The following is a 19,469-nucleotide window of genomic DNA, read 5'->3' as shown; positions in this document are numbered from 1 at the left end:
TAGCCTCTCATTCATGTAAAATGAGAGTATGCTATGGAAAAGAAAGGCAATCCCTGGAATGACTTACTAAGCTTTAATGTGACATTTGCTTCGCTCTTCAAGTTATTCATTGCACTCGATCGTTGTAAAAATTACCTCTAATTCAGTTTTATGGAAGCTATCAAACCTATAACCTCTATTTCAGTTTAATTGAAGCAATCAAACCTATAACCTCTATTTCAGTTTATGAAAAAATAATTATGTGTCAGAATTGACGCTGTTCTTTGATCACAATTATTATTGACGGAGCCGAAATAAAAGGAATTTGAAGCGTTCGTTAGACGTTGACCTGACTCATTATTTAGAATATTAATAATTATCTGTATACCAGGTTCTTAATTAATAAATGCGAATTCTGTGTTTGTCGTAATAACTTAAGATACTAAAGTTTCACCTCCTGAAGTTGTGGTCCAACTTTCTAATCATTAATAAATAAACACTTCCCTTTCAGCTTTTTCAGCCTAGCACTTGAGCAACTTTTTATTTACTATTTTCTTAAACTCATGAAATGCGTCTTGCCATCAGGGTGTATTTCCCAAGTACGGGTAATAATAAATGAAGCGTTATTGATTGAGCTATGGTAATGGTGTTAACCTTCCTAATGTCTCCCTGACCCTTACCTCGGTCTCTCTAACAGCTCCACTTTCTCTCGCAGTGTCCAACAAAAAGACAGGTATTTGGCCTACCAAACTATGGTAATAACTTAGCAATCGCTCTACTAGCCGTTCTTGTTCATTAATATTATTAAATTATTCGTCTAGTGTGTTACGACTTATCATTATACCATGCGCTGAACCGCTGTAATCCTTACGCCAGCTTATCCTCGTGCCTTATTTTCATCATTTATTCACACCTCCTCAAAAATCCCTCTATCTTTATTTAACTTTATGTTCTTGTTCTCCTCTCATTGTCTTGTCAGTTCATTTTATTCATCGCCATGTTCGATTATTTTTTCGAAGACTTTTAGACGTATTCACTTGAAAATAAATTTGACTAAATCCGCTAGTTCTTGTACAAAATCTCATAATTAAATCGTTTCTTTAGAGGTGTATTAAGTGTTTAAGACTCCTCCATTGAAGTGAAGTTCTGCATTTTACGAAAAATTTTTTACTACATTCATTATTTACATGATATTTTATTTAATGCCACCTAGTACATTTCTGAACGTTTTTCTGTCTATGTTAAACGAGTGATTAAATTATGGTACCATTCTTGGACGAATTAACCTGTGTTGGTCAGTTTTTCTCCAGATAATAGCCAAACACACACATTTTAGTATCCCCACCCTAAACTGCCTCTATTTCCCTACAAAATTTTGTTCCGTTCCTATATTGAGAAGACATGGGCTTGCATGTCCCCGGCAACTCTTGGCCGATAAACTCCCGTCTATGTCTTGTCGTGTCTCAATAATTCTGCAATGCGGGTGGACATATTTTTCCCCATTTTAATATGAAAAAAAAATTTAAAACCCGGCCTAAGTGGCTTTTGTCTTTGAGTAAATAGTGAGTGTGAACGATGCCCTGCACGTTATCCCAAAAATTTCTCTATTCATTTTACATAAAATTGTGAGCATGAAATTAGCCATCCATCTGACAGAGCCTGCTAATTGATTCCAAACTCAGGAAATATTCAACAAATGAGTATAATTTTTTTCCTACATATGTTGACTTCACCATAAAAATATACGTAACCGTCCTCAGCAGAAATAGTTGGTTTTATAAATACTTTGAACATTCCCAAACTAGGCTAGCGGTTCCAAGGTGTACCAGCTGAGTCTCTCATATTTTGTTTACATCAACTTTTTCTATTATCCCAATAACAAAACTTGACGCGAGGAATCATTTTAGTAAACTTTTTTCCAACATACGTGTATCAATCTTTTTTTATTCGACGTGGTACCCCAATTTGAAATGAAAAAAATTCATTCAACTATTTATTTTTTATTCAACGAATTTCCTAATTGGAGAGCATTTTCTCAACATTGTTACGTTACTTAGTGTTTTAATTAATTTATATGCATTGTTTCTTTGGTTTCTCTATGATGTGATGTTTTCGATATGCCTCAGAAAAGTCATCCTTCATATTTTGAATTTATGAACTTCAATTCTTCAATGTAGAATGTCAAAGTCAAATATGTTTATATTGATAAAGTTTGCTGCACCTATACACGTTTCCTTGGTCCATAACTTTTTTACGGTACATGTGTAGACGAGATACGCTAGTTTCATTAATCATGCTCGTGTGGTCCGTGTTCGTCCGTATTTAGTATAGATAAATTTATCAAATAGTGATAAAAGTAGCATATTTTCGAGCGGATTAATTCAAAATTAAAATTGACCAGACGGATGGAAGCATGGTATTCGCTCGAGAATCAATTTGCCCGTAAAAAATTATAACTTAGAAAAGTGTAGTAATAAAACTGTCATTAGTTAGTCATTTAGTTGAAGTAATGGCAATTTGAAAACCATCCGTTGGCTTTATATTATATCTAGAATATAAGCAGTATTTTGATGAGCCCTGATCGCGTGCTCATAGTTATTTATGCAAGATAATAAACTTGCCTATATGATTCTGTTAACGATTTTGTGAACTACAATTATTTTATTTTTCATTAGCAATTGTTTTCTTACCTGCAAATTGGGATAGATCTTTATACTAATCAATATTTTCTGGTTGATAAACGTGTCATTTCAAATTCACACTCCACCCTACTGTGTAAGTAGCATACATTGTTGTACAGTAATGCTATAAACTTCTTGTCATCGATTAATATTTTCTTGCGACAGCTGAGGCGATGTGACTGATAACAAATGCCGAGGAGATAAGTTGACCATTAGGTGACTGTGACATAATAGACGAGCTCATGTTTTGGGCAAGGCAGAGACAGTTAATTTCATGGAAGGGCCGAAAATTTGGCTGCTAAGTTTATAAAATGCATGGTAACTTTTCTCGTCGCAAAATTAACTCATCGGACGGATACTTTCTTACAATGATCCGACAGATAAAATTTAGCTATTTATTATCTTAACAGACTTTCATTGAATGTGTTAATGCACCCATGAGAAGATATTTAAAGTATCGTGTACTAAAATATCATTGCAATAAGCACAAACGAACATCATATAGAACAATTCAAAGGGTTTCGATGAATTTTTCTAGTTCTATTATTATTTTCCAGACAGTTTAATTTCAATGTTCCTTAAAGAGATAACGAATGATCAAAACATAACCAATTGCTATCAACTAAAAAAGTTAGAATTCTGACCGCATGTGACTCAGGTTCTTGAAAGTATCACAGATTTTGACTTTTTGACTTGTAAATACTAGATGACTGCTCACCGTATCTCACAAGCCCTCAAATAATTCGTCTTCACCCTCTCACATCTACCCCTCACTCAGCATCCCTGCCAAATGAATTTAAAAAGACTTTCCCACTGAATTAGTTTTCTTAAAAGATTCCCTCTTATGATCTTCATGATATCTTTGAGGCATCCTCAAACTTTATTTTTGCTCCCTAAATACAACTTTTTTCCAGGTCCTACCCCAAAAGTAACATGGAACAAAGAAAAATTTATTTATGAATTACTTTTTGGACACCTGGTATCATTTTGTTGTTGTGTGTGGGCAGGGTTCGCTCGAACATCGTACAACAAGATGAGGAAGCAAGGCGCGTGCAAGGGATTCTGGAAAGCTGAGAAAAGATTTAGGTAAATTTATTAAATTCTGTTCTTATTCATTTGTTTAACCCTTATCCTCGACGGCGCGTACTTTCCAATTAATAGCAATAATTCATTTTACAACAATTAATGTCAAAAGTAGTTCAATTGGATGCGGCATCATTTGACCTTTGCTTTCGGATGTGCGCATTGGTTTGTTCTTATATACAGGCAGCTCCCAAAAATATGATTATTCTCAAACCGTTAGGTCGTCTTGCAAGGTCAGTCGTAAAATTAATACGATTTTCTGGATACACTAGCGATTAGACTGATTATGAAAATTACGATCAATTCCAGTCATTCTGCCGTCAGCTGGGACGTCATTTACTCGCTGAATTAACTAATATATACTAACATACATATCTACTATTTAAAACTATTTACGTCCTTTTCCGTGTAAATATGAAATTTCTCGACCATTTTGACATGAAACAATCTCATCGCTGGTTCAAGCGAGCTAATTACCGCTTTATTATATGCAAGGCTGTGTAGTGATGGCTTCGCTATATTCATTATGGTGACTTAGGTTCAACTTGGGTGTTATTTATCCGAGTTTTTTCCGTGGCAGATTTAGGATCAGAAGAACCGTGAAGCAGCAGTGGTTCTACTGGTTTGTGATCGTGTTGGTGTTCCTCAACACTGCCTGTGTAGCCTCTGAACACTACGCTCAGCCTCTCTGGTTGGCTGATTTTTTATGTGAGCTCTTTTGCGAGATCAGCCCATGAATTAAGCAATACATATATTTTCAGATGCAGGGTGATTTACGGGAACTTCCTGTTTTGTATTTCGCGCCAAGCAGGCAGAAAAGAGCGTTGTTGTAGGAAAACGGGCAAATGAATGAAGAGCAATATAAAGGGCAAGGCCATAATTTTTTGTGTCCCGCCTTGTCAGTTGCCACTATGCTTTGGGCAAGTGAGCAGAGTGCGTTTGCTGTCGAGGCATATTTTTATAAAGGCCCTTCCATTATCGCTACTCAACGTGCATTCCGCTTTTGGATCAAATGCTTACAATGACTTTTCCAGCACCCTACTTCATCTGAAGAACAATCTACGCCAAGCCATCGCAAATATACCCGTCAATATGGTTCAGCGAGTTGAACGGTGCTTCCAAAATCGACTAACTAAATGCAATGACAATGGGGGCTATCGTTTGTTAGATGTAATCTTTAAAACTAAGTGATACAAAATTTTGGGTAATGTCTTTTTCAATAAAATTTATATTGTGATGATATATTTACTAGTTCTTTTTTTGAGCTTTAAAATTCAGGAAGTTTCCTTGTATCACCCTGTATATAAGACGCAAAATTGTTACGGTTAATTCGAATAAACTGGAAGAAGGACTGTAAGCAAAATTGTATTTTCTTTGAACAGCCGGCCCAAGGTACACTTTTTACTAGTAGAATTGACACATCTTATCGAAAAAGTTGTCATTCGTATATATAAAGAAAATATTAACGAAATTTATAGATTTTTACATTATTATATGTTTCATAACACTAAAATTTATATTTTTTCTTATTTCATAATACTAAAATTGATATTTTTTCTTACAGATTATGCTGAATATGCTTTTTTAGGCCTTTTTTTAACGGAGATGTTGGTGAAGATATACGCTCTAGGTCCAAGAATATACTTCGAGTCGTCTTTCAATCGCTTCGACTGCGTCGTGATCAGCGGCAGCATTTTCGAGGTCATCTGGTCCGGCATCTATGACGAGAGCTTCGGATTTTCTGTCCTGCGAGCTCTCAGATTACTTAGAATATTCAAAGTCACCAAGTACGTAAATTTTGCATGAGATCATCTACACTTTTAAGATCCTCATTTAATTCAATGCGTACTTGTTTGTTTATGCCAATGTTACTATAAGGTTCAACAAAATAGTTCGTTAGACGTGCCAATTAAAACTCATAAAAACGCGTAGAGGGACAAGTGCTCTAAATTTCACCAAGTCATTCTATTTTGTGTCGTTAAATATGGGTAGATTTTAGTTTCCCATTTGAGAAAGTCTAGGGTAAAGACTCCCAGTATTTCACTTACTTTTTTATTCAATGAAATTTAAGTTCAAGTAGCCTTTCACTTCGGTGACGTTTACTCGTATTCGTTAACATGATACTAGTAATTTCAGCTGGGAAACATTCTTTGAAGCTATAGGTGATTCTATTTACCATTAAATTGTTCGTGAAATCTCTTTAACGAAATCGTGAAAATTTCTTACAGCCGTCTTCAACGTTTAATTGCCTAGTTACCATGCATGTATATGTCATCACTGTCTAAATCTTCATGCAATGGCTACAGAGACGCTCAATCAAAATTGTTAATATATTAACGCGCTGAGATTGGCTGCAAGGAATTGTATTACCTGGCCCATCAGACCTTGTTCACTCATGACCCTTGTCATGGGGAAATTTGACGAAGCGATTCCCTCACTAGAACTAAAGTCTGCAATGCCTTACAGTTTTAGTGTTCTTTGTGTTGGAGTGATTACCGCTCACATGTTAATATTCTCATTAGAAAATCAAACGCAGTGTATTGGCATTTGATGTTATAATTCCTAAAATAACCTTGTCATGTCATGTATTGAAGGTCTATTATAGTTTATCATGACGATTCTCCAAAATGCGGTATATTGTGATTTTTCCCTTCTTTAATTCATTATCGCATTTTGCAAATTATACGACATAACATCCGTCTAATAATAATTGTGTTATGTAAATCCTTTTCCTAGTTTTTACATTTCAAGTTCTAAATTTATTTTATGCTAATGAAATGAGATCATCAAATTTCAAATGAATATTTGTTTTGCAATGTCTACAGAAATGATATGAGAAACATTTCGTCAAAACCACGTAACAGGGATTCAACGTTCATAACAACAAATCGCCTGTAGAACGATGCAACTTCAAGTGTGATGGAACACACATATATTGACTTGGATGACGATATAAATTTCAATCGCTTCGCCATAGCTCTACTTACGGTCTTTCAGGTATGTTTTTAAATTTCATTCACTTCGCCATAGCTCTACTTACGGTCTTCCAGGTTTGTTTTTAAATTTCAACCGCTTCGCCATAGCTCTACTTACGGTCTTCCAGGTATGTTTTTAAGTTTGTGGAGCTGTGCACATTATGGTGCATCAACTAAAATCTTCTAATAACTCCGCTACAGACTAAGACGGAAAAAGTTTCACAAATTTACTATCAACTAATTTTGATACTTAACAAGTGCAAAGAAGCTATTAGTATAGCTTGCGTACGAGTATATCCAGATGAAGGCAGAAAAATGTACAAATGCATCCAGCATTCGTTTCAGCCTCTCTTGAATCGCATACTTATATAGCTTATGGCTTATACTTATACTTTGGCTCATACTTATATAAACGAAATTAGCGTTTCAGTGAAAGAAGGTCTACATACTGTATTACGTTCTTGTGGTCAGATTTTGACTGGCGAGGACTGGAATGAAGTAATGTACCAAGGCATCAAGTCACAAGGAGGTACCACCTCAACAGGCATGATCTACAGCATGTACTTCATCATATTGGTTGTGTTCGGCAACTACACGCTCCTCAACGTCTTCTTGGCCATCGCCGTCGACAACTTGGCCAACGCTCAGGAGCTCACGGCTGCTGAGGAGGAAAAGGAAGAAGAAGACAAAGAGGTTAGTAATGCAGCACAATTTACGATTAAACTTGTGTTATCTTCCTCGTATTCTCTGACTGTATTTAAAGGTCTAAATTTGGGTGTGGTAAGCAAAAATGGATTTTATTGGCAACAGATTCTGCCCTTAAACTTGACTTCATTTTACTCACTTTAAAGTTAAGGAATAGTATCTGGTTCATGAGTAATCGTGTATAATGCTCTAAATTATCTTTTCGAGTTATCTTATTTCTCTCAACATCTTGAAGTTTCTTTCAAACAAACATTCAGAAACAACGTTTCATGTGAATGGTCGTCTGTAATTCTGTTTGGAAGTTATACTTGTATGTCTCTTCTACCAGCGACACTTCTGCGACGAATGATTTAAATGTTATATTCAATGTTTATTAATTTTTAAATTAGTCCACGTTTGACTCTGTTGATTTTCTTGTAGTTTCATGAAACACCAATTTTAAACTATTCTCAAAAAGTTTCTTCTCTCAGTTTATCTCGATTTATTTTACAAAATATAGGTCCCCCTAAGCATTTCCAGATGATTATTTGGAACAGATGAATTCGATGAATTTGCAGGAATTCGATATGTATCTTTGCACGGAAATCACTCTAATCTCTTAGTACGACAAACAGCTAAAAAATTTCTTGAAAATTTACATTAATGCTAATCACTTGAGCCACAATGTATACAGTATTGAGGATCGTTTACTCACTGTATCCATTACCTTGTACGATAGTGTAATGCTGTTATATGTATTAGGATCATGCCAACTTCTATTCTTGTTACCAGAAGATTTCCTTGCGGCTTCTGATTTGCATTTTAAAATCGTTAACTTAATGTGGTTCTTTCCATTTTAGAATTTTTATAGTTGGCGTAAGCTGTTGATAGAACCCAACATTTAAAAATTCTGTTTAAATTAGTTGCGTATAATTTTATTTCAAAATCTTGGGGTGTAGATTGCAGAACGTTTAATGAGATGGCGACATGCACTTGTACTAGCTACATTATTTGGTCGTTGCTAGTACATCGCTTCTAGGCTCAGTTTCGTCCCCGCGGTTGCCTAGAATTTTATGCAATAAAATTCCCAATTCACGCGTTAAAATAATATCCCTAATAAACGGGTGTTATTAACACATACTTGATTAAATGATCCTGAATTGTTTTGGATCTTTTGTGGATCGTTAAATATTTTTCTTGGTTTTAAATAACTAATGAGCATTTGCACGTCCCAGAAGAATCAAACGATTGTACAATAATCTTTCTGAGAGAATTCCTATTACGACGACTGGTGTTCGACTGTTCCAATTCCTCCACCTAAAACACAGAGATAAGTGCTCGCCCATCGTGTAGTGAATTAAAATAATAAATTTCCAATAATTCGACATGACCTTCCTAAATCCTTCCATATTTTCCTGGTAACATTACTGTATTCCTACCAAATATAAACATTGCTGCTTGGATTCCCTATTTGCGCCCTTTTTCATTACAAATCCTTGCACTGTGAATTTTTGCTCGAAAATGTACAGTCATTAGTACATTCCCGTCACTGATCATGTAAAAATTAAAATCATTCGTGCAAAAAATATTCGAAATTTAATAATTCTTCTGATTTCAAACCATGAAGACATTTACGATGCTTCTCCTCTCAAAGGAAGAACCTAACGTTTTGCGTAGTACTTCTAAGGTAAATAAAAATTAAACCATGCTGATCCTGCCGGGCCCATTGTTACGTTCATTGTCTATGCAAACTCTTCAATTAATAAAGATGTAAGTAACAGTTGCCCAACCGAAAATAATGCGGATGTCTGTCGAGTAGCGATGCTGCTTGACGCCACTTAAAGACAATACCTAAAGTAGTACCAGTAGTATGTCGTTTCTCTTCACATTCACTAACTAAGATAATGAAAGTATTCAGAATTTTGGATTTTAAGTTGCGTTAGTTAATTATTCCTGGACCATATTTCATGTCTTTTCACGAGAATGCTTAAGCGATATAGATGGAATCGCGATAGAGTATTTTGATATTAATTGGTGTTGAGGTGAAACGATTTGCAGATGATCATACGTAAATCGATTGCCGAATGTCTAGTAAGCGCGTTTCCATGGAAAAATTATCGAAAACTCTTTAAGAAAAGTTAGAATACTCTTTTTTTAAGAGCTCTTTATTACTTATATACTGAGTTATTTACTGATAATATCTTCTGATATGGCTAAAATTTTCCTATTCTCTGTAGTAGTTTCAATCGTGTCATCGAACTCCCTGAAAGATCGTTACATATTTTCCCCAAGCGTGATCCCTGGGCCTGTTTAGATCAGCCATTGCTCGTAAATCCTGCTCATCTTATATAGTGCGTGATTTTTAGAATTCAATTCACCTTTTCCCTTCCCTTACCGCTAAATTCTGGTCTCCTATCAATGGTTTGCTAGTATTTAGCAAAATAGTATTTTCTTTAGATACTCAAAACCTTCGAGTCCACAAATTTTTAGTGCGATGAGGAGGGAAGATTTCCCCTCGCCCCAGTATCACAGGAGGTGTTTGGTGCCCATGATATCAGCTAGTAATTGAAGAGCAAAAAGAATCAGTGAACCAAGTTATTATTTTCCGAATTTGGCCTTGCGTTATGAGGTTTAATGCTTTGTAATCGATAACTTCATTGCGTGAATTTGACAACAGAGCGGGAATGGTAGCGTCAGCAATAATTGGCCTACATGCTTATTTCACACACATTTTTGGTAGAATTTATTGTCGTTCACTCTTTTTGCCCTTTAAATTTTAACTGGAAACCCTGAAATAATTAGAATGAGTGTTGTATAGTGTGCATTTTGGACGGTTTCTCTTTGATTCGGTGTTCACCGTGGGTGTCGTTGTTTCATTCTTGTGTGTCTTTTTCTCTCTTCATCCCGAATCTTGCTCCTCCTCCGTACCCCATCCACTGGTCCGTTGAGCGCTGCTGCATGTGCTCCGGAGTCTGCTCTCCTCGGCGGACGTCTCATCCCTCGACAACAATACGACTAATTCCTACACACACTTGTTTCTTCTACATATTCTTATGGACATTATTGCTTTTGCATACCGCTACTTACTTGTTTCTTCTACATATTCTTATGGACATTACTGCTTTTGCATACCGCTACTTATACTTGCGTACCGACTACTATGACTCTCATTTCGTCTATGCTGGAGGATAAATTTTTCTTACCTTCGCATATGCACTGATCGTTTTTTACGCACTCTTGTTGCTTGTTCTTTCGTCTCTTGGATTAACTGTTCCGTTAATATGCATGACTTTCCGAAATGATTTGCGATGAAATTTGCTTCGATTTTATTATATATTATTATTGATGATTCGTTCTTTGGTCAAATGTTTTCGATTAAACAAATTATTTTGTTGAATTTGGACGTTCCATGTTTGGAACGTGCTTTAAAATATCTATTGTAAGCTGGTACCATCGTGGCTCTATGGTCTACGTGCATTGATGCACAAACGTCATATTTGGCTTGCATGGAGAGCTTCGTTGCCGATTTTTTTTATTACATCTGGCATGACATCGCAACGATTTTTATAAATTTTAATCATTACATGAGCAACTAAATTTTTTCACATCAATTTATTCATGCACATTCTACGTTACTTTATCTGAATTTCGTTATCTCTTCATCAATTATATTTTTCTTCGTCTATTGGGCATTAAATTACTTTCGAAATATTCCTCAATAACATATTTTTATCATTTAATTAATTCCAATTTTGAGTATTTTTGACGTTTATTTTCCTTGCAATTATGATGTACGCTGCTTCATATGTCATATATTTTATATTATTTAATATATATAATCATACATATATATAATATATTATGTTTTCTCTGACCGGTTACATCTTCTTGTGGGGCACCGCACACATCGCTGTCCTTCGCTCACTCTGCCATGCTCGATTCATTGTCATGCCTGCAGAGTATCAGTCTTGACGAGGCGTCAAACTTTTAGATATAAGATTAAAATTTTCTAAATTAACGAGTTCTTTGAGCATGAATAATCAATGGTATAGCCAAATTGTGTTGAGACATGCCTTCGCGATGGATTAGACATTTTTTAAGTTTCACTTATTCTTTATATACTGTATATTAACGAGGCGCCCAATTTTTAGATATAAGATTAAAATGTTTTAATTAACGAGTTCTTGGAGCTTGAATATTCAATGACATTGCCAACTTAATTTCTGCTTGATTTGAGACATTCCTTCACGATGGATTAGACATTTTATTTTTTTACGTTGCACCTATTCTTCATATGAAATTATTCATTAAATAAAAGTACGTTATTCCGTTGACTTGATTTCTGCTTATTTGCTTTCATTCTTCACTTCGCTTAATTGGCGCTTCTGTACGGTGGACGCCATTGACTAAAAACTTCCGCTTTTCTAATATCAATTGATTTTTAATTTACCGCACAATTTTTTATATGATTCATTATGTTCCATTTCTTAGCGTAATCTTGACAATTTGATTGATGCCCGCTTATAAATCCCACTGTCAATTATCGAAGTATTTCTTCAAATGTTTTTCATTATGCACCAAACTTGAATGAATAAAGACAATAATTCCATGAATTAGGCACACAAGCATGGCATTAATTTAAATCACACGTGGGAAGAACTGTAGGCGAATGAAACTGGAAAATTCTCTGCTTCTGAAGATATTTTGATGCGTGTATATAGATTTTTCCTAGCTTTTCCATAAAGCTTGTGGTTTTTTCCTTATCCTTTCTAAGGTTATTTTCTAGACATGATAGTCACGAATGATTAATTCTAGAAGCATTAGTTTGCATGTGGCAATTGTTTTATGCATATAGTAGCTTTTCATTTCTAGTTAATTAATTTTCTAAATGCTCATACAAATATTTGGTGCAAACGAACTTTCTTTGAAAGGTAACGTTGATAGATGTTGAATGCATAATTGGCACGCTATACGACGTATATAAATGAGACGATTTAACAATGCAAGACTATATTTGATTTACTAAAATGATTTCAGAGATTTTTCAGAAATTAAATAACTAATCGTCGTAGGCATAATTACTACTACAACTGACAGGAATAATTAACAAATATTATATTTATGACCATATGTGGAACTGATTAAATTATTTGTCCGATTTATGTTGATATATGCAAAGAAAATTAACATGATCTTTAATGTTTTTCAAAAATGTCGCTATGCTTAGCTTCATTTTTAAATGTTTCAATCAAGCCTCGTTTCACTTCAGGCTTCACGTTTTATCGCTCATTATCAGTTATTCGTTTCTAAACTAATAAATTTTAATTTTTGGACGCTGTCTAAAGTAAACTATGTTGCTTAACTACCATGTAGCATAAATTTAGAATTTTATTGTTCCATATCTACATTCTTTACTGATGGTTTGTTTCATTCATATTGAATGAAACGCTCCCAGTTGACCGTCGTGAAACACATACACGATGCTTTAGGCGCTTCAACAAGCGCTCTATCATTTTGCTATCATTAGTGTGGTGTTTTGTTCAAAGTACGAACTGATATCAACGATACATTAAGGACCGAAAGCTTCACCGTTATTTTTATTCAAGAGACTCGTGTGTATTCCTATTGATCAATCCTTGTTTTAGAGCGTACAATTAATTTACAATGTCTGGAAAACATTTCCAACTTTTCCATGGACTTGTTCTCTGCTTTTATTTTAGCTTATATTTTTTGCATAAAAATTGTTTAAACCAATTTTGATTCAACTTAATTACTAATTACATCATGTTAGGCATTGGTGTGAGGTTGAACGATATTTACATCAATGAAATATCCTATAGGATATAATTTTCAATAAACATCCTATTAAATTATCCTATTTAATTATTATTCAATCGCTTTCACTTATTTCTCATTTTCATTATTTAAGGCTAAATTTGATTCGGGCAACCAACGAATCACATAAACTGGTAAAATGTCAGCTTATTTCAGTCCGCGTGGCATTTTAAAAAATCTGTATAAATATTTGTTTATTTCCTCGAAAAATGCTTCTTGAAGGAAATATCGTATATAGATCAATGTATAATATAGAAATCAATGTATGATATAGTAATTTACGCAATCCCAATTGATAATTGATGAGATCGGTTTGCTTGAACACCACTTGCGCCGCTACATTACAGAAGCAGCAGGCGGAGATGGAGAAGGAGCTGGAGGCACTGCAACAGAGTGCGGCTGGCGACGGCCCTCCTACGGTGGAGATCAGTCCTCCGTCTCCACGATCTGGAGATGCCAAGTGAGTGCTCGTATTCCGGTCCTGAACCCAGGCTCAAATTTGGTTAATTTCTTCCGTCTCCACGATCTGGAGATGCCAAGTGAGTGCTCGTATTCCGGTCCTGAACCCAGGCTCAAATTTGGTTAATTTTCTCCGTCTCCACGATCTGGAGATGCCAAGTGAGTGCTCGCATTTCGGTCGTAAACGTAGGCTCAAATTTGTATAAATCCCGGACGGCACGCCTCTAGCTAATTTCAACCGCTTGTATTCCGGTCGTAAACCCAGGCTTAAATTTAGTTAATTTCTATGCTTATGTTGGTCGTTTGGTTCACAACTGTGCATTGACCTAATCTCTAGACGTTATCGAGTATTAATTAGGCGTTAAGTTTTGTTCAGGATCAAGTTGATGGCGTTGTCCGTGCCTTGTGTACTGCCCGATATACCATGGGTGATGTCGACAATCTGATGTAGGGCAAGCGGTCGTGAACAACCAGCTAATGGATATTTTGTGTATAAATCATTCGCCATACAAAAGAAAAGGCCTAAGCACGCTTTTACCTCTTGGTAATGAGGTCGATTTTTGGTAACGGGGTTTGGGGCCATTAATGCCTAAAGACAATTTCCTCAACGTGTTCTCACTTTGAGAGGCAAAATGCTATATGAAATCAATTTCTACTGGATCTTTCTGAGCTAGATAAGAAGAATTTCTTTCTTCTGAGCTGGATCAGAAGCAAAATATTTTTTGCTTACATGTAAACTATATATTCAAACACCAGAAAATCGCCAGAACCAATGCGCCAGGGTCAAGCGCCAATCTATCTGCCAGAGTGCAGTATAATTAACGCCCACGCACCCAGATACCTTCACGTTTTTTGTCAGAGATATTCTTTCTCCATTTGAGACCCACTACACAACTACTACATGGATCTTTGGGCGATAGACCAGAGACAGTTCTCCGGGCAGTACAAAAACTCGTTGAGGACTTTAGAGCCGTAGGGCTGGAGGTAAACCAGGGGAAGTGTGAACTGATCATACTGACCCATTCGAGAGAGGAAGAGCTCGAGACTGAGGAGATGTTTCGGGGGGTGTTGCCAACACTGAAAGTTGTTTCCGCCCGTAAATCGCTTTTACTGGGTGCCCCACTCCACTAGGAGGGCGTCTCCGCCGTTATCCGGGAGAAGTGGGAGGGCTTGGAGAGGATGGTGGAGCGTTTAAAATTAATTGATAGTCATCAAGCATTTACGCTTTTAAAGAATTGTTTCGCTCTACCTAAACTCCAGTACGTCCTGCGTGCGTCTCCTGCATATACGCGGGTAGGTGATTTGGGGCGTTTCGATGAGGTGTTGGTTTCTGCCCTCTCGACCATCACCAATGTCAGCTTCGAGCGCGAATCTCTTGAACAAGCTGTGTTGCCGGTCCGGCTGGGGGGTCTGGGTATCCGTATGTCAAAGGACATCGCGCTCCCTGCGTTCATATCGTCACTCCACTCCGTCCGTGGCCTAGTTGATGCTGTTTTACATAATGTACGACTGGCCTCAGCTCAGTGACCCTCGGAGTCGGTGTAGGCCACCATCAGAGGCGTTAAGGTCGGGGCCCTGATCATTGACATGAAACCATTCCCTGTTTTTAATTAATAAAATCAATTCCTTTTTTTGTTGGAATGGTGAGTGTGGGAGGCCTTTAAAAAAAAAATCACTGGTTGTATAGCGGGTCACAATTGTTACGGAAGGCCAGCATTCACTGGGCGTAAATCAAGACTTCCAACTATTCTGCAATAATCTCCAGGTTCATCACTTCTCGCAGGTCTGCACACAAGAGAATAAATACAGATAGACTAGGCCTTAATTCAATAACAAGGATGAACAACAATGTATGAATGAGTCTCAAGTTCAGATTTTGCAGGTCTCTCTGCATGCGACACGGAAACTTTTTACTGACACTGGTAGTAGCCTAAAACATACGATAAAACATACGATCATGCACAAAACGTACGATAAAACATACGATCATGCACAAAACGTACAATAAAACCTAACAATGATTCCTATCGCCTAAATCCCTACAGGTTAAATTTCACACGATAAACTTCACATACTTGTGCACTGTGTACAGTGCAGACAGTAATGGCTCAGACCGAACGATGCTACAAAGGTTTACTATTCTGTACTCCTGGGTCAAGTGACAACTTCGCGCGGATGTCTGATTTTAGTTGAAATGCATCATTAAAAAAGTAATCAATAAAATGCATAAATCATCCATGAAATGCAATCATCCATAAAATTTCCTCCTCTACACAATTAAATCTACCAAGGCTCCACACATCTGAGCCTCCACGCTACATGCGCCTGGTGCTATTTTATACTTACTTATCTAGCTGTACTCTTTACACATTATGGAACAGAACCCTAAATATTAACACCACATGTTCACACATGACAAATATCCATAATGAGTGCCAAATATAAATTAATAATAAATGGCGATAGCAGAGAAAGTAAGTCAGTAAAATAAACTAGTTAGATAGACCAAGCCCTGATTAAATCCGATAAGAGCATGTCACTAATAATAAACATGAACAAATATCAAAATGAAACTGGTTGAAAACTGGACGCTTATATGAACATCGTGTCACTGCAAGAAAATAAAGCTATCATATTCAAATTTGAATTAATAAACAAGATGAATAAAATCACGAAGCCAATTTGAAGTCATTTATTTAAAAGTGGCTTCAATGTAAGTGGCTTCAATAGAATATACACTATAAACTTCACGGCTTTTTCGCTTGGAAGGAATAGGGGGTTCGAAATGAAAATAAATTCTGATATTGTGGGAATGCTAGGGGGAAACAGTGGCGAACATACATTCAAAAATTCGTTCATCATGAACTATGACTCATAGATGTACGAGTTTGCAGGGAAAGAGAAATTTAATCGAGAACCTTAAGGGGGGGGTCTACCCTAAAGTTTTCAGATTTGGCATTTTCGGTTTTTAGTCTCATCTTAAAGCTGCCCTATATCCAACGGTACCACTGCCATCTCTGTACGTTGATTTATGATTTCAGGACATTTCATGAAAGGGGGGGCGGGTTTTAGAGTTATTTAAGTAATAACATAGGAACTAATTAGCTGCTGAGCTCTTTAAATATAGTGTCTACTTGAGTTGTGCTGCAGTTACGTGTTTAGTCTCATCTTAAAGCTGACATTCTGGCCTATCCAACGGTACCACTACCATCTCTGTACGTTGAGTTTTACGTACACGACACTTCATGAAAGGGGGGCGGGGGTGAGTTCTTTCAATAATAACATAGGAACTAATTAATTCGCTGCCGCAGCACTACAAATGCAGTGTTTTTGTGAGGTCTGACTCAGTGTGCCTCCGGGCTTTGTGGGGAGAGGTGCGCATGTAGTCGCTCCCACCATCCTTGAGTGGAATCAAGCTCCAGAAACGTTTAGTTTGGTATCTATGCTACATTGAGCGCCTATTGTGGTCCGCGCGGGACTTTGTCGCGCTCTCCTCAACATTCACACTTATTGTCACAGAAAACCTATCTCCTAGAGTTTTGAAGCTACAGCGATGAGACATATACCATTCGATTCATAAAAACCACACCTATCGAGTAACGAAGCCATTTTTTTAGATTTGTGTATAGTTTGGATTCAAAATGGGGGGGAGGGGGGAAAATTTGAAGAAAATTAGAAAAAACTGATAACTGCGTATAAAAAAACTAAGGCAAAAAAAATAAAAAAGCGGGCTTCGTTACTCGATTGGTATGGTCTTTACGAATCGAATGTTATATGTCTCAATGTTGTAGCTTGAAAACCCTAGGAGGAGATTGATTTCTACAGTACCCCTTTTTTGTCGGTTTTCTATGAATTTCACGTTTTCTATTAATTTTTTCGAAAAAATCATACGAACAAAATGTTTTTTTTGGTTTTACATTTATGGTGTAAGTTTCAGAAAAATCCGTTAGTAAATATAGAAGTTTTTCTGGAGGGTAGACCCCCCCCCTTAAGAAATGGTGCTCGAAACTAACTCTACATTTGTAAATAAGGTGGATTTATTTATTTCGATTTGGTTTGCTGCATTGCGTGTTCAGTGAGTGGGTGCGAATTAAAGAGATGAAGGAGGTACATTTTGAGGTTAGACGAGGGTAGAGGGTTTATAGTTCAAAAATATATCAGCCAGTCCGATGCGAAACTCATCAGGTTTATGGTACTCCAACGCGATCTGCATACACTATATAAGGGGCATGAGTCAGATGTGAGAGCAATTGGTTATCATTTTTTTGGGCACGACAGAATGACGTCGATCTTTTGACTTTGTAGCGTGTCGGCTTTTGTATCACCGATTTAACCCTCTACCGCCGTATGTCACTCTCCGGGAACGTAACTTTCAACTTAAATTATACGTAAACTATTGAGTGTAGCAACCTGAGGACGTTTGTACGCAACAGAGAACATTTCAAAGTTGCCGTACGTGGCGGCAACCATCAGTGCAAGTCATTTTGCGCTCACTAGAACGTATCCTTTTTGGGAAGTAGGCGCGTGACAATATTGCTCCCGTTACTCATGTCAGGCGGTAGAGGGTTAAAGTCATATTGGTGAGTTAGGTCGATTATAATAATCTTTTTTACAGCGAAGCTGAGTTAGTTATTGCATGTAAAGGAAAGACGTTCAGTCCGTGGCTAATTTGATGGATGAAAGTGCGGTTCAGAACGGCACCTTCTCGGTAACTTCTCACTAATTTTTCGAACTATACAGCAATAATAAAAAACTGAAACCCAGCTAAGGTCTAAATTAGCCAAAATCTTAATGGGCTCACAAGGAAAAGGAATTTTTTATACGCATAACTCTATATGTCAATTGCTGACTAGGGCTCTTCCAGCATTGAATATATATCAATTGAATGGCAGATCTTTAAACTGACGTGATTGTTGAAGCATCAGCCACTTTATAGGTATGCCGATGAGACTAACCTGTAGGGTTTTTTCCCTACGCTGGAGGTAATCCTCTTCTAGAAATGATTTCAAAAGTTAAGCGCTAAGCAGGATAGAAATAAGTGATCATCAATTAAGGCATTTTAATAAGAATTTATTCAAAGCTTCTTATTCGGGGCAGTTTCTTCATATTCAAAGTAGTTTAAATCCATTTATAGAAAGCTGCGTCCAGGTTTAATTTAATTTGGCAGAAAGGCAGCAGATGTTGACGATTACTCGAGATACTGGTAAAACAAATGCATCATTATAATAGAGTCAATAAGCTAATAAATGGCAATAATTCAGATATTTCAGAAGTTAATCAGAAGCAGTTAAGTTTACGCTAATAAAAGCTTATGGCTCACCTTAATCAATTAAGATTAAGTGCACATACTGCGTAGTGCTTACAGATGTAGAAATCAATTGTAGTAATTAATAATTCAATTTAATTTAACGCGCGGCAGTTCCGAGCATAAATATAGGTCACCTTAGTATAGAGAAAGACCCCCTTGGCCAGTCAAGGTATTAATTTTAAGATTTAAAGTTTAGAGGTTAATAGTTAAAGTTTAAAGTTTTAAGGTTTCAAGTCAAATAGGCAATTTGACGAGCTGGCCAAAGTGTCAAAAGAAGTGAAAAAACGCATGCACCCCAAAACTGAAATTTAAACAAATCAAAGGTTGTGCACAACAAATTAACACCATTCATTTAGAGAATTGAGGAAACTAAGGTAACATTAAGCACGTAGTGGAACAGAACACGACCGCGCAGTTAGAGTTTACAGAATTAAGCCTCAACGAGAGCAGCGACTCAGCCTTATA

At 36.6% G+C, this 19,469-nt stretch overlaps 1 protein-coding gene and 1 long non-coding RNA gene across 2 annotated transcripts in view; one reads left to right on the top strand and one right to left on the bottom strand.

The window, feature by feature from the left end:
• Positions 1-19,469, top strand: part of LOC108675653 (voltage-dependent calcium channel type A subunit alpha-1) — a 141,324-nt gene that overhangs the window by 51,788 nt on the left and 70,067 nt on the right. Inside the window, exons 13-18 of the mRNA XM_047882483.1 lie at positions 3,668-3,746; positions 4,324-4,451; positions 5,308-5,530; positions 6,774-6,846; positions 7,190-7,411; positions 13,585-13,697. Of these exons, the coding sequence (XP_047738439.1) occupies positions 3,668-3,746; positions 4,324-4,451; positions 5,308-5,530; positions 6,774-6,846; positions 7,190-7,411; positions 13,585-13,697 (838 nt within the window). The remainder of the gene's footprint in view (positions 1-3,667; positions 3,747-4,323; positions 4,452-5,307; positions 5,531-6,773; positions 6,847-7,189; positions 7,412-13,584; positions 13,698-19,469) is intronic.
• On the bottom strand, positions 18,741-19,062 carry LOC108675656. Its single transcript, XR_001931124.2, has 2 exons — positions 19,017-19,062; positions 18,741-18,896 (listed from the first exon to the last, which is right to left on the bottom strand). It is a non-coding gene; the product is annotated as an uncharacterized LOC108675656 (long non-coding RNA).

This window comes from Hyalella azteca, unplaced genomic scaffold (genome assembly GCF_000764305.2).
Source record: "Hyalella azteca isolate HAZT.00-mixed unplaced genomic scaffold, Hazt_2.0.2 contig10556, whole genome shotgun sequence".
NCBI lineage: Eukaryota > Metazoa > Arthropoda > Malacostraca > Amphipoda > Hyalellidae > Hyalella > Hyalella azteca.
Note: the sequence above shows the minus strand (reverse complement) of the source record. Positions and strands in the feature narration are given on the sequence as shown.